Genomic DNA, 15,493 nt, shown 5'->3' with positions numbered 1-15,493 from the left:
TGAGGTGGGATTTGAACTTTGGTCTTCCTAATTTCAAATCCAGCATTCTATCCACTAACACAAGACTCCTCCCAATAATATTGGTTTGATCCTAAAGTTCATGAACTATTTTCTAAGACTGAATTACTCTAATTTTGATATCTTGGCATCCTAAAGAGAGAATTACTTCTTAAAAGGGGAACAGTTTATGGTAAAAAGTACTTTGCCCCCCAGAGAACCCCATCCAATAACAGTAACAAGAATCAGAATACGTTGTAATGCTTTCCATCTATGGCCCATTAGGCAAACATGAAGCAGAAGGGAGGAAGAATAAGATGGGGGTATTGATACAACATGGTGGCACACTGCTCAAGGAATGGGGGTAAATTCATAGATTTCACATGGTGCTTTTTTGGTAGACCAAATGGAATGCTCTCTGTCCCCTTACCCTTTTTTTTTCTTTTCTAGTCCCCAGATGTTATTTTGGAGTCAGCAAATATGAACACAACAAAGGATATGCCCCCAACTGACCCTCCCTCAAACCATATATAGAATGCAGTGTACCAGAAAGGTAAATGGCTTTATCAACCATGAACTCCTCTGCAAAACGAATATGACAGAAATTCTTCTTGCTTTTCCGAATGGCTGTGATATCGCCACACTGCTCAAAGACTTCTTGAATAATTTCTTCGGTAGCATTTTCAGGTAATCCTCCCACAAACACGGTCTTGCACCCAGGAGGTCTCTCTCTTGTGGAAGGTGGTGGAAGATCTGATCACAACAAAGCACAAAGATTTTGTCGTTTATTTACTTACATTTCCTTTGGCAATTTCAGTGGGCAAAAAGTTAGGCCCAGCTAGAACTTCTTAAAACCAAAGAGATTTCATACTTTGATACCCATTTACATTTATCTTGGATCATATCATTTTCAAGCTTCTCTCCCTTCCTCACGACTCTTTACTATCTGTGTTCATTCTTACATGTAGAATGGCCACGCTTGTCCGTGAGCAAAGATAAAGCAAATGTTAGCATACTTTCATTTCTTTTTCATAATACAGAAGCCCCAGCAAATGGGGAGGGGGAAAGCAGAGAAGTACAAAACCCGATGAAATGACAACATGATGAAAAACCTCTGCTGGTTATCTACTTTGTCTTGTTGCCAGATAATAGAACAGAAAGCCAGAGCACAGAAAACATAACCTAACAGCTCACAGAGTACTTACTTGGCCGTGAAACACCAGAGCCTGAAGAAACCACTTTTTTATTATTTACATTTAAATGAGCAAACTATTAAATTTGGGGGAAGCTGTATAAAAGATAAAGTGCACACTGTCATAACATTTTACCTAGTTTATATGCAGATTACTGAAGCAATCTTCTGAAAAGACCAGTTTAAAAAAAAAAAGCCAACACTGATTAATATGAACAAAAAAAAAATCCAAGCCAAAAAACAGGTCTGGCTATTAAAGTTCATAAACATGGCATCTGAAGTTATATTTTTAAATATTCTGACCCATTTGACTCATCTAATATTTGTTGCCTTCAACTCAATACAGTTTGGTCCAGAAATGTCCATTGATGAGGGCTAAGAAACTGCTGTTGAATTAATTCTTTTTTCCATCTAGCAAAATACATTTTGGAGTTTTCCCATCTACTTGTGAAGATGGATGCAAGGGCTCACATTGTTTACACATTGTTTTGTAGTCAATGCTTGGTTAACTGTGGCTGCCTATCCCCAAATATTACTGTATTAGCAGCACTGCTGTATCAAGTTAGCTCTTTCACTTGAAAAGCCATTCCATACCATATGTTTCTTCTAACATGGAAACCCAGGAACTCCATGAGCTTGCAGGTATGTTACATAGAACTCAAAAGGAAAACACATATGTCAATACCTAGAAACATACACAAAACTATTTTTAAATTTATTTTTTTTAAATTTGGAAGCCATTAGCAAATATTACATCACGAGTATCACTTACTTGGGTTTGGAGGAAAGAGTGTACAACTTTTACAGTGAATTATTTCTTTGACAACAGACATGTCCGTGGGTGGTGGTGGCGGTACCAACCCCATGCCTGGTATCATTGGGTTAATTGGAGTGATTCCTGTCATCATGTTGAGGCTGGGATCAAAGCCCGGTACGCAGATTGAATCTGTAGAGATACAATTCAAAAGCCTGGGTTATGAAACTCAAATTTTGTTAGTATTTTGATAACAAAGACCATTTACTTTTTTCAGGTAGGAGCCTGTCTTGATATAAAATTACTGCAAACTATCCCAGAGGAATGGTACTAGAACAACTTCCCACCTCTTATCCCTATACACACTTGTGCAAAATGGTGAACCTCAAATTATACGTAAAGGAAATGATAAATCATTGAAATATTAATATGACCAAGTAGAATTAAAGTATAACACCATGCACGACAAAATTTGGCTACTATATAGAATGCAATTTTCTGTTTCAGAACATCAGTATGCTATTGACATTGTGTTATGAGACAGAATGGGGGAAGAATATCTTTTAGCACTGAAGTGCCCTCTAAATTTACTTCTCAGCCTGATTCTACCAAGGTTGCCTTCTTTTCCAAATGCCCTTGATTTTGGAAGAGTTTGGTCTGTGATCACTTGCTTTATGATAGCATAGTCAAGAGGCTGCCAAACTCTTTTGCCAGGGAAACAAGTAGCTTCAGCCTTTATAGCTCACACCACTCCAAGGCTTTCATGCATTCAATTTTAGACAAAATCATCTGCCTTCATTTACTTCCTCAACACTTATTCTTCAAACCCCAGCAATTTGGTTTCTAACCCTTCCACTTTGCTACTACCTTCCAAGGTTATGAAGGCTTTTAAAAAATGTAAACCCAATGTTTTTTTCCCTCATTTCATAGCTCCCTGACACTTCCATGGCACCGTTCTGCTGACCACACTGCTATTGGTCTCTGTGATACTAATCTTGGTCTCTGCCCACCACCCAAGTCCATTATTCCTCTTTCACTGGTTCATCTTCAAATGTGAGTGCCCCCAAATGTGGGTCGACCTCTTTTCCTGCCTATACTTTCTCTTTTGGTGAGTTTCACTCCAATGGGATCAGTAATCACTATTTGGATGACCCACAGCCCAATCTTTCCCCCAAGCTCCCGTACTGCATCATCAATTACCTGTTGGATATCACCAACTGCATATTCCTTCTAGTATCCCAAACTCAACATGTCCTAAGTTGAACTCGTTATCATCCCCTCTAAAACTGATATTACTTCCCCATCCCAATTACCTATTTACAGAGATGGCACATATTCACATTGACTTGAAATCTTAGGGTGATCCTGGATTCCTCCATATTTCTCAATTCCTATATCTCATCAATTGCCAAGCTCTGGCAATGGCACCTCTTAAATCCATCCTCTTCTCCCCAATCACAACACTACTGCCTGGCTCCCATCACCCCTCACTTGGACCAGCCTCCTAAACAATCTCCTTGACCTTAATTGTTTCTCTTCTCCAAACCACACTTGACATAGTTACCAAAGTAATCTTCCTAATGCCCAGGCTATCCATTCAACAATCTTGAGTGGATCCGTTTGACTTAAAGGCTATAATATATAAAGGCTGTAAGACTTAAAGGTTACACACTGTGTAACCTGGTACTTAAGGCCTTCCATCATCTGATCCAACATACCTTTCCAACATTAGTTCATAAGACTCTCTTTTTTCCTTTATTCTACCTTTTACTTGTTAATATCCTTCTCTTGATTTCTGGCCCAGCTCAGATGTCAGGCCTGTCATGAAGCTTTCCCTGCATCATGACTCAGCTCAACTGAGAGTGTTTTCTCTCTCCTCAAATTTTCTAAAGTACTTTTTTTCTTACCTCTTTCTTTTGTTCTAATAACACTTTACTTTGTGTTATATATTATATTTCTCCTTTTTTATGATAAGCTTTTTGTGAGTAAGAAATATTTCTTATTTATCTCTGAATTTCCCTTACTGCCCAGCACATTGCTTTCTAAATAGCAGGTGGTCAGGAAGTATTTGTTATGGGCTATGCCATTGGCCAGATATTGAGGGGTGGCAGCAAGGAATGCTATGATGGGCAACAGGCCCAGGAAAGCACGAGGGAGAAACAATCAAGGGGTCCAGAGAGTTGTAGCCAACACTTCCAGGCTATATTAAGCTGAGACTTCTGAGGGAGATACGAAGATGCAAAGAAGGCACAGTCATCATTGGTTTCCATGTCTCATTTGGATGTTTCAAGGAAGGATCATAGGGAGCTCTCTCTGATGGTCAGTGGCATAATTACGCTAATCAACAAATTTTGTCCCATTTTACAGAGACCAGGATGGGCGATTGTTTGTAATTAGCAAAGCCTTCACGATCATCCGGATATGACCAATTAGGAGTAAAAAGTAAAGCATGCTTGCATATTCCATATATTTGTCTCCAATTGAAATGCATAAGGAAGATAAAGCAGGATGGTTGTAAAGTTGGAGAGAGGAGTGAAATTCTTGCTCGGATCTCACTCCCTCTTCTCAAGGGGTAATAAGGGACATCGAAACATAGGCTCCAGATTTAGAACTGGAAAGGTCCTTATAGACTGTAGAGTCCAACCTCTTCAATTTGCAGATGAGGTAACTGAGGCATAGAAAGATTGAATGACTTACTCAGGATTGCAGAACTGAGAAGTCTGAGGAAAAATTTTAATACAAGTCCTCATGATTTTAAGTCCAGTGAGCCATAAAATGTGACTAATGCACTATACAATTCAGGGGATTCTTGGGTGGCAGCTAAGTGATGTGGAATGTTGAACACTGGGCTTGGATTCAGGAACACCTGAGTTAAAATTCAGCCTTAGTCATTTACTAGCTGGGTACCCCGGACAAGTCACTTAACCTCTGTCTTCCTCAGTTGCCTCAACTATAAAACAGGGATAATAATAACTCAAAGAGTTGTTCTGAGGAACAAATAAGATGATATTTGTAAAGGTCTTGGCATAGTTCCTAACACATAGTAGACACTTAATAAATACTTGCTTGTTTCTCTCCTTCCTTCCTATTACCCATCAATCTAGTGGGGCTATTTGGTGGAAAAGGTGGGTTTCCACTGGCCACAACAGAAAGTGGGCTAAGCATTGTTCTTAAACAGGTGATAATTGCAAGTCAGGACCTCAGCCTGTGATGGCATTGGTCCTTTTCGAAAATGAAGGACAAATAACAACAATAACTGCTAATACCCAGGCTATGTCTCACCAAGATGCCTGACTCTGTGGGAACCATGTCTCTAATAGCAGATGGGGCCTTTTGGGGAAGATCTTCCCTATTCATTAATGCAAGAAATGCCTTCATTCTGGGAGCAGGGGGAAGCACTTAGAGTCCATATGGTCCCCTTTTCCAAACCCCTTGAGTCCAATAGTTTATTGAACTGAATGATGCACGTAGCTGATATTACATGCACTTATCAGGATTTCAACTGAGAAGTACAAGTGGCTTCTGGAAATTAACCAAGCAATGAAACAGTGATTAGACAACTATTTAACAAACTAGATGTCGACAAGCTAGAGTAAGTTCAAACAAGGGTAGGCCCCAGAATCACAACTAGGTCAGAGGGACGAGAGCTTTGACCCAAGGTGCTGACATACTGGGAAGTGGGAGGAGGTATTTCCTACATGCAGCAGTTTACAATTAAGGGGAGAGGAAGGGAGGGAGACTTCAGATCTCAAGATGGGTTGGTCCTAGGATTTAAAAAAAGAAAGATACAGGGTCTGTTGGAGAAACAAATATGGCCTTGGGAAGAGGAGCCATTTCTGGGCAGCCAGGAGCTGTGATGATGGTGTTGCCTCAGACAATTTTCTATATGAATAGAGGAGGTAGTTCATGGCCCAAAGCCCCCCAGGGATGAGGGCAGAGCTGCCTCAGAAGGGATGAGTACTTTTCTAAACTAGAGAGGGAAGCCATCAAATTTGTCTGGGTATCTGATTTCTGGTTACAGCTCTGTGGGGCTAGAAGGTAAAAGGATTGATGACCGTAGCTACGAGCATCAGCAAAAGGAACTAGGTATGATTTACCCAGAGAAGAACCGACTTTGTAGAGAAGGTGGCTATCTTAAAAATATCTAAAAGGCATTTATATAGAAGAAGAATTTGACTTGCTTTGCTTTACTTCAGAGGGGATAAATAGGACAGTTTAGTAAAAGATACGGGCTAGAACCATAAGGAAACATTTCTTCACAATTGGAGCTACCCAAAAATGAAATCCCTTCACAAGTGGTGGGTTTTCGCAATGTTTCTCCTCAAGGAAAGACTCAAAGACATGATAACCACTTGTCAACTATGTTTTAGTGGGAATTTCTGTTCAGATACAGGTTAGACTAGACAGGGCCCGAGTTCCCTTCTAAACCTGAGCTATGGTTTTGTGAAGGCAAACAGCCATCGTAAGAAAGTGAATGTCTGGGTAGACAGATTGAGTCAAAGGGTGAAGTCCACCGACATTCTCTGTATCTCGCTCCCTGATCTGGCGTTAATCTCTTTGTCTGAATCTTTGCTACTGCAACCGTTTTCCAATTTCCATTACAGATCCTTGGGTTTCAGTGTTTCAAAAGAACCTTGATATTGACCTGGCCAAACCTTTGGGTGTAAGCTTACTTAGACTACAATTCATATTTTGTTATTCTTCCCCTGAAAATAACTGTCCTTCCCTTCCCAGTGATTGTCCTGACCCCTGGTCTGTGTTGACCCATTGGCTGTGTAAATAAATGTCACCCTTCAGATCTGAGATTCTCTGATTCTGGTTAACTTCATTTTAATAGATGACTTATCATTGCTGGAATCACTATGCCACATATTTTTCTCCAAAAAATGAAGAAAAGTCAGACCTTCTCACTTAACCACAGAGTGAGGGAAAGGGACAGAGAGAGGAATGACTATTAATGGCTAGGTTTTAGGTAAGGCAATTGATCCCAAATAAAAAAAATAATAGTTAAATATAAGAAAGGAGTTCTTAATCACTACAAAGAGTTCTCAAGGAGGGCTTTATGGGAATCACTTTATCTGGAGGTTCACTTTTTAAAGAAAGAAGATACTCTCCTTGCAATAGGCTAATCTTTCCAGGGATGGGCTAGCACAGAGAAAAGACATCTATTTCACAAATACAATGGGGTGGCACTGTAGGCTATTGCTGGTGGCTCTCTGCCTTTCCATGTATGGACCTTTCTTTTCTCTATCTTATCACTTTCTTCCTTTTACCACCCAATTTCTTTCTTCCTTCATACTCTTTCTTTCTTTCTTCCTTTCTTTTTTTCTATTTTTAATGTTCTCTTCTTGATAATGCCTTGGGTCTACCAGTGGCACATACCCAAGAACTCTGCTGGTGACACTCAGAACTAAAAATGCTGATGACCCCCCAGACCATTCACTTAACAGCAACAATATGTCAATTACTTGCCGCAAACAAAGTATACTGAGAGGAAATGTAGGGATGATTAAGATATTGTTATGGCCTATAGTTTAGCCACAGGGACACAATACATGAATGAATGATCAATAATTTAATTCAGAGAAGAATGTGATGAGAGGCACAGAATAGACAAGGAAAACAATTTGCAACTTGGGGGGCAGGGATCAGGAGGGGCTGTTTGGGGGTTGCATAAAGAGTGAGGTCAGAAGACCTAAGAAGGTGCTCTAACTCTGATTATGGAAAACCTGCCCTGAGTGGAAATCCCATTGGGGGATCTTCATCTAGCTCTCTTGATTATTCTGTTCATTCTTTTGTGTTGAACCCGGGTGGGGATAGCATGACTCTGGGTCTTGTCATCCTCCTCAATTGTCTGATTCCTCATCTCCTCTAGCACCATTCATTTGGCTATGAGATGCTACTCTTCACTACTCCCAGTACACACCCACAGTGTGAGAGTGAAGACATGAGGTTTTAAAGAGACATGAGATTTGACCTTAAAAATGGCCCACTTGGCAAACTCTGCCTTCATTCCAATGAAGGTAGGCCTGCGTTTCCTCTAAAAAGTGAGGAGGTTGGACTACAAAGCCTCTACAGCAGGTTCATCCATTCATTCTTCTAATAAATATTTACTAATGACCTACTATGTGCAAGGCCTATGTATATTGGTTTAATGGAGAAAGTGCTAGACTTAGAATCAGAAAGATAAGTTCAAATCTGGCATTCAACAGTTGTGTTACCTTGAGCAGCTCACTGGGCCGCAAACAGCTCTCTAAGATTGTGTTATAGATGAGTTGAGATCTCAGTCCACATTAACGAAAGTAAAAGCTTTTAACAAATTGATGTGTGTGCTAAACATGGAGAGGGATAGAAAGAAAACTCACCAGCTAACTAGCTAAAAAGATAAAAGTATTTATTAAGCACTATATGTCAAGCCCTGAGCTAAAAAGACTAGAAAAAAATTCAATAATACAATACTGAATATAAATACAAATTGGAGGCAGGAATAACATGTTACTATGAGAGTTCATTAGGAGAGAAAGATCAGTTTAAGCTGAGGATAGGTTTCATAAAAGAAATGACCTTTGATCTGGATCTGAACCCAATATTCTACTGATACAGAAAATCTCTAAGATCCTGTTTCAACTAGAAAATTCTGTAACTCTATGCTGATATAGCTCAAGGTATTTTAAGAACTCCTACTTGGGGATTCAATTGCCTTCAGATCCACTTTATGAGCCATACATGACAATGAGTCTCATTTCACAGTCACAGCTCATTTTTTGCCTTCCAAACCACATATCTCAGCTTGATCACCCATAGTATTCATCCGACTTGACACCTGACTCCAAACAAATTTCAGCTTGTTTCCAAAAATCAAAGCCATTTTCAAAGGAGAATTTGCCATCACTGGGAGGATTCAAAAGAATGTGTCCCAAAGAACGTGTTTAAAAGAATGTGTCCAGGCTCAGATTCCTTAAGAACCTAGTCAGGAACTCAGATTTTTACAATCTAGCCAATAGTTCACAAATGTTCAGATTCTCTAAGAGTCTGGTCAATATGGTAGATCTTTAATAAACCTTATCTTTGGCTAGAAGAAGGCTTGGGTTGAATTCATTCAGGCAGGACCTGTATGTTGTGATTTTGGGGTCCTAGCACTCCTAAACATCTAGACCTCAACAGCATGACTATATCTATTTGTAATTTTTTTTTGCCTTCTTAGTGGGTGGAGCAGGGAGAAGAAGAGAGAGAATTCAGAATTGAAAATAAAATAAAAATTGAATTAAAAGAATGTGTCTAAAGGAAGAGCTAGGAAAAAATGTTTTGAACATTGATGTTTTGAACATCATTAAAAAGGTACTAAATCTTCCAACCTGATGGATTTGAAAGGAACAAAATGCATTTAGACATATGAATTCTGGGATGTTTGGTTAAATATAAATAGTTATCTCATTACTTTATAGTCATAGTTTCTATAACATTAGTTTGGGTTTTTTTTGGGGGGGGGGGTCATGGAACCTTCTCATTATGCGCCAACAAAAAGATTAGTTAAAATTGAAACAGCTCAGAAGAGCAAGCCTCGAAAGGTCCATGAATTATATTAAGCAGATATTTTCCACAACTACAAAGCCCAGTGCTTACATTCTCCTTTAGCTTCTTTTTTTTCTCTCTATTTGAAGGCTAAATAAGTAAAATATCTTGAGAGATGGATTACTGGGTAAGCACTGCTTATCTCATGAGTGAAATAATTTAACCTATAATAAGAATTATTCAGAGTTTCCTAAGACAAAAAATATGCAGAAAATATGGGATTTAGTGATACGTTCCTGGTGAAATCAGTACTTTGAAAAGAGCTTGCAAGAATAACAATTGATAAAATTCACTTTTCTATAGTACTTTAAGGTTTATAAAGTGTTTACCTCAATGCAGTGAGGTAGATAGGACAAGTATTATTAACCCCATTTTGCAGATGAAGAAATTGACTCAGAAAGGTTAAATTTCTGGTCTGACATCATACAGCTAGTGGGTATCAGAAATGGGATTTGAAACAAGACTTTCAGGCACTGAGACCAGTTCTCTTTCCACTATATCCTGCTGTGGGATCTCACAGGACCTGGGATTAGACACTGGGTGGTGGGGGTAGGAGTGGGAAAGTAGGAAAGAGTTTTGTTTTATAAGATCCATAAATTTTTAATAGTATAAGAAGACCAAAAAAAGAGCTTTCATACACAGACAGATACAATATGGTAAGGGAAGGGCAGAATCTGTCTTACTGACTTGTCTCTTGTTTCTTGTCTTGCCTGTAAGAGTCACACTGGTGACTTTAGCTATGCTGCCCTCCATCTCCACTGAGAATGGGCAGGGCAGGGGAGGCTAGCCCCAAACAAGAGAAAACAGTCCAATCAAAGCAGGGGAAACTAGAGATCTTTTTATAATAATAACTTGTACGTTAGTCTTTATACATTATGCTTTATAGCTACAGAAGTCTTTCCCTTCTATTATCTCATTTGGCACACACAACTACCCTGTGAAGTAGTTAGCATAAATATTACAGATGAGGAAACTAAGTCGCAGAGATATAAAGTGATTCCTCAAACATGCATAACTCCTAAGTGGCACAGCCAGGTCTCCAAGCCCATCTTCCTATTCTAAGTCCACTGCTTTTGCAACTATATCAAGCTGTGTACACAAAATCACTTTCTGACAGAAATGGTTTCCACCCTGAGTTATGAGTTATCACCTTCTTTGGATTTCTCTAAGTGTATGATACAAATTCATGATTTCCTGATTCCGAGTGCAGTATCTGGCCCTTTGTTATCACTATTTTTTTCAAATGGGAGTGGGGGAAGGGTTGGGGATTCCGAGGTTACACAGACATGAGCTCAGTGCAGGTTACAGGCTATGAGAACAGATTACTGTCTAGGGCATTGTCAACATTCTCAGCATTCTCCCCACTGTCAACCACTGTCTAACTCATGATCTCTCTCCTTACTTTCAGGTCTCATGGACTCTTAACCATGCCACCATCTCTGTTGGTCCCCCTACCCAGTCTCACATCTCCAGTGAGAACATGATCTTTTCTGAAACAAAGGCGACAAAGGGATTGCATCACAATGCCCTACTAATCTAAAGGGAGACTGGGTGATTGAAAACACAATCTGTTGAATGAAGAAGTCCAAACTCATGATGTCAAAATGGTACGGGCAAAAAAAGTCTCTTTCTAAGGATTGGTTTTATTATCATAAGGAAGTTCCAGTCTCTGGAGTTCTGGCAAATCAGTGTGTGGTCCACAGCCATATTAATGTTGCAGTTTTGCAGAAACACCAAAAAGTAATTCCCCACCTCCAACACACAAACACACACACACACACGTGTGTGTATGTATACATATATGTATATATAAACACACAAATATATATGTGTATATATGTGTTTATATATCTATACAATATATACCATATACAAGTATATATATGTGTATGTGTATATATACCTATACATACATACACATATATAGATACAGACATAGACATAGATATACACGTATACACAGTTTGGGACCAAACTTTTTTTTAAAAGATAATTTTTAATTTCCTGTTTGGAAGCTTTTCTGAAAATTGCTTTCTTAGGAAATGAACCTTTTTCAGGCCTTCTTTCATTCCAAATTCAATAAGGGACATGAAATATAAACTGAAAGAAATTAACTCCATAGGATATTAGAGGTAAGGTGAATGTCTTATTGAACTCATATGAGAAGCTGATTCCCATAGTAAAATCTTTAAGAGAATAAAACTGTCTTCTTTAAAAAAAATGTTTTTGTGATCTTTGCCAAGTGATTCAAAAGTCACAAGGAGTATGTTTTTCACTTAAACACCAGATGCATAACAAACATGCGCTCTTCAAGTCCTGCTGTGCTCGTTTTATAAACAAAGACCTCATTTCATCTCTCAGATCCTCTGAGTCTACTTTTCATCAACACTGGTGGGATCCAGAAAGATGAAGAATTTGCAGAGCTGATTGTAAGGCTTATTGACATTGGGGTGAGCAGATTCGTGCCCCTGTTTGAAAAATACAACAAAGCAATGAGTAATGGGAACTTTAAATCAATCCCTCCTTCTTCAGGAAGTCTTTCCCAGTCCCTCTTAATTCCGTGCCTTCCCTCTGTTAATTATTTCCAATTTGTCCAGCACATAGGTTGTTTGTACATAGTTGTTGGCATTTTTCTCCCATTAGATTGTGGGCTCCTAGAGGACAGACAGGGACTGTCTCTTTACCTTCCTTTGTATCTTTACTTCTAAGCACAATGCCTGGCATATTTTATATATCTGATACTATGTGCCTGGTACATAGTAGGCACTTAATGTTTCCTGACTGGTAAAGTGCCCCAGAGCAATGGTTCCTGAATTAAGTCTGCCATATTTGTCACCTAGCCTACAAACAGTATTAGGTAGCAAATTAACCAGTAAGAAAAGGCCTTTAAGAATGCTTGTTTTGGGTACGCAGCTGGTTAAACAGTATTCAAAAGTTCCCTGAGAGCTCTTTATCCTAGGCTGGTTAGGTGAATTGAATGGTTAAGAACTACAAAATCTGACTGTACATTTAGCCAGCCCACACCACCAGAGGATATCATCAAAATGTTTTATTGATCTGCTGAAATATAGAAATACCAGAGGGACCACCACAAACAGGAAGTGAAAGCTTTTAATGGAACATCTGGCATAGAATAGGTATTAAACTTAAGCGGTTTGGAGGCCAACTATCTCTTCCCTTTCCCCACTTCATTTCTATTCTCACTATAGTTCAAACCCTTATCACTTCTTGTCTTCATATGCTTCCTGACTCCTTATTCCTGGATTCCAGGTCTCTAGATACAGCCAAATATTGCATTAGCATTTCTGGCTGCCATATTGCATTGCTGATAGTTCACCGACTCTCCTACCCACCCCACCCCCAATCTTTTTCAGATGAAATGCCATCCACTCATGCCTCCCTCAGATTATGCTTGCAATGATTATTATTTGAATCCCGGTATAAGACTTTACCTTGATACCTACCAAATTTCATCTAATTTGATTTGGCTTAATTCTCTGCCTCTTACTATGGCTGAGACCTTGGGAAAATCACTCCAATTTTCCCAGCCTCAGTTTCATCAAATGTAAAGATGAAAGGGCTGACCAAGAGAACCACTGAAGAAAACCTTAAAGTTGGAAGTCTATGATCTCAAGTAAACACAAAGCATATGCAAAGCATTTCAAGAAAGAGAGAAAGTGGTAATAGCTTAGGTAAAACAAAACAAAAATAAAACCTCATGTAGGATGGTACATCTGAGCTGTGATTTGAAAGAAAACTTCTTTGAGACAAAGGTGAAGAAAAAGTCTGTTCTGAAATTGAGAGACCAAAAAGTACAGAGATCAGAGATGGGAATTATCTAGCAGGTAAGGAGAGCAGGAGGGAGGGAGGGAGGAAGTGAAGAAGGGAGAGGGGGAGAGGGGAATTGAGAGAGAGAGAGAGAGAGAGAGAGAGAGAGAGAGAGAGAGAGAGAGAGAAAGCAAAAGAGAATAACATGAAGTGAGACTGGAAAGGTAAGTGGGAACCATATTTTGAGTGCTTTAAATGCCAGGCTCAAGAGTTTATATTTTGTCCTATAGGCCATAGGGAGTTATTTCATATTTCAGGCTAGGAGGATTACATTTTTAGATCTTCCAGAGGATACAACGGAAAAGAAAGAAAGTGGAGCAGGCTGACCATAATTACTAAGTAGGAGATTATTGCAGCAGTCTAGGAGATAAGTGAAGACGAACTTCAATGGGGTACAGGACATCTCTGACAAGTCTTAGGAGCAATTAGATATGAGAAGGAAGGGAGAGAGAAGAGAAGAGGATGACTTTCAGGATGTTAAATGGAAGACGGTACTGCCATCAATGGAAAGTATTATTTTTCATCTTTGTGTCTTAAGCATCCAGCACAGAACTTAAATGTAGTAGATTCTTAATGAAACTTTGTTTAATTTTAATTTAGTTGCAGGTCAAAGAGCACTCAGTGGCTCTTATGTCAGATCCAAGTGAAATAATCTGTTTGGATCCTTTTATTTTTAAGGTGCTGGTATAGAGTAGAGGGGCCAAAAAGGGAGTATCCAATATCCTTAAGAAAGAAATCACACATGACCCATCAACGTTTTCAGCAACATCAGGAGACTAGCATCACTGAGCCTGATAGACAATAAGATACATGAAAGTGATCCAAGAAGCCCTAAAATAAAACTTTCCATGTTACCTTCAAACAACATGGGAGCCTCAGCTGCTTTGGACACCAGAAAGACAGTCCTCACCTTTGCTTCAGCACCCCCAAATCTGACACCATGTCAAGGCCCTTTTCTACCTTCCAGTGGTTTATCTTTTTACATTACAATACAAAACACGGAGAAGTGAAAGGGTGAGCTCTTAGATTCTATGGGAACCTCCACTGTCTTAGAACCCCAAACTATAGTTCTCTTCCATCCCCAAACAGGACCAAATATTGGTGTGAGATTTCAGCCAGGGATGGATGGCTTCCTGAGCCAGTTTTTGAGAGAGCATCAGAAAAAAAAAAAACTATTTGGAGATATCTGTAATAGCTGTTACTGCCTCCCTATTCCCTAATATGAGCAAAATCTCCTTTGAAATTCAAAAGGACCTCAAATCTAGTATATCTGGAATATTCTTAAGCACCTGGTTAGCTACAGAGGGGAACTGCTAACTATTTCTCAGAATTTGTATAGCAAAAAAATCAGGAAATCCAGAAAAGGGCTTTCAAATATAGGTTGAGGATAGATAGCAATTGGTTTATGGTGGTAACAACAGTAACTACTACTATTACTACTACTATCACCACCACTAGTACCACCACTACTACTATTACTACTACCTCTACAACTACTACTAGTACTACTACTTTTACTGCTACTACTACCACTATTACTATTACAACTGCTTCTATAGCTGTAACTACTACTGCCAGTACTACTATCACTACTACTACTACTACTGACATTTATACTCAAATGGATCTGTAATCTTACTGTTCTGCAATTTCTTCTCAGTGAAGTAGATGGCAAACTATCTATGTTTGCCTATCTGGTGTTACTTTTGTCTGCTCTCTCCAATAAGTTTGCCATGGGGGGTCTACCCAATGTGTTTGGAGGTCTCCCTCCCTTTCTCCTGATGTTATGAGCCTATCAGAGCAGCTTTCGTGTTATCCATCTGCTATCCCTCACATATGATATATAACCAGCCCATCTCTTCCTATCATGTATTTCCCTGGGAGCATGTTTTACTCCTGCTCATCAAAGTTCTTCATTAGTTATACATTGCAGCTACTCAAACCCACCATGCGTTTCTCTATCACCCTCTGTGTAATATTCACATTCATCTCTTTAGAGTCCCATGTCTCACAATCATACTGGCATTTCTATAGCCCTTTGAAATCTTGCAAAGCTACTTCCTTGTATTATCTCATTGGAGCCTCAAAACAACCCTTTAATGTAGGCTCTATTTTTCCCTGCCCATGAAGTCCCACTCCATTCTGGATCA

At 39.2% G+C, this 15,493-nt stretch overlaps 1 protein-coding gene across 7 annotated transcripts in view; it reads right to left on the bottom strand.

Annotated features, from left to right (window-relative positions):
- ENOX1 (ecto-NOX disulfide-thiol exchanger 1) overlaps positions 1–15,493 on the bottom strand; it is a 548,229-nt gene that overhangs the window by 186,312 nt on the left and 346,424 nt on the right. For all 7 annotated transcript variants that reach the window (XM_027873687.1, XM_027873693.1, XM_027873694.1 and 4 more), the window contains 2 exons: positions 1,962–2,135; positions 544–750 (listed from right to left, as the gene is read on the bottom strand). In XM_027873687.1, the coding sequence (XP_027729488.1) occupies positions 544–750; positions 1,962–2,135 (381 nt within the window). The remainder of the gene's footprint in view (positions 1–543; positions 751–1,961; positions 2,136–15,493) is intronic.

Source organism: Vombatus ursinus, unplaced genomic scaffold (assembly GCF_900497805.2).
Source record: "Vombatus ursinus unplaced genomic scaffold, bare-nosed wombat genome assembly UNPS02014802.1, whole genome shotgun sequence".
In the NCBI taxonomy this organism is placed as follows: Eukaryota; Metazoa; Chordata; class Mammalia; order Diprotodontia; family Vombatidae; genus Vombatus; species Vombatus ursinus.
This window is presented reverse-complemented; position numbering and strand designations above follow the sequence as displayed.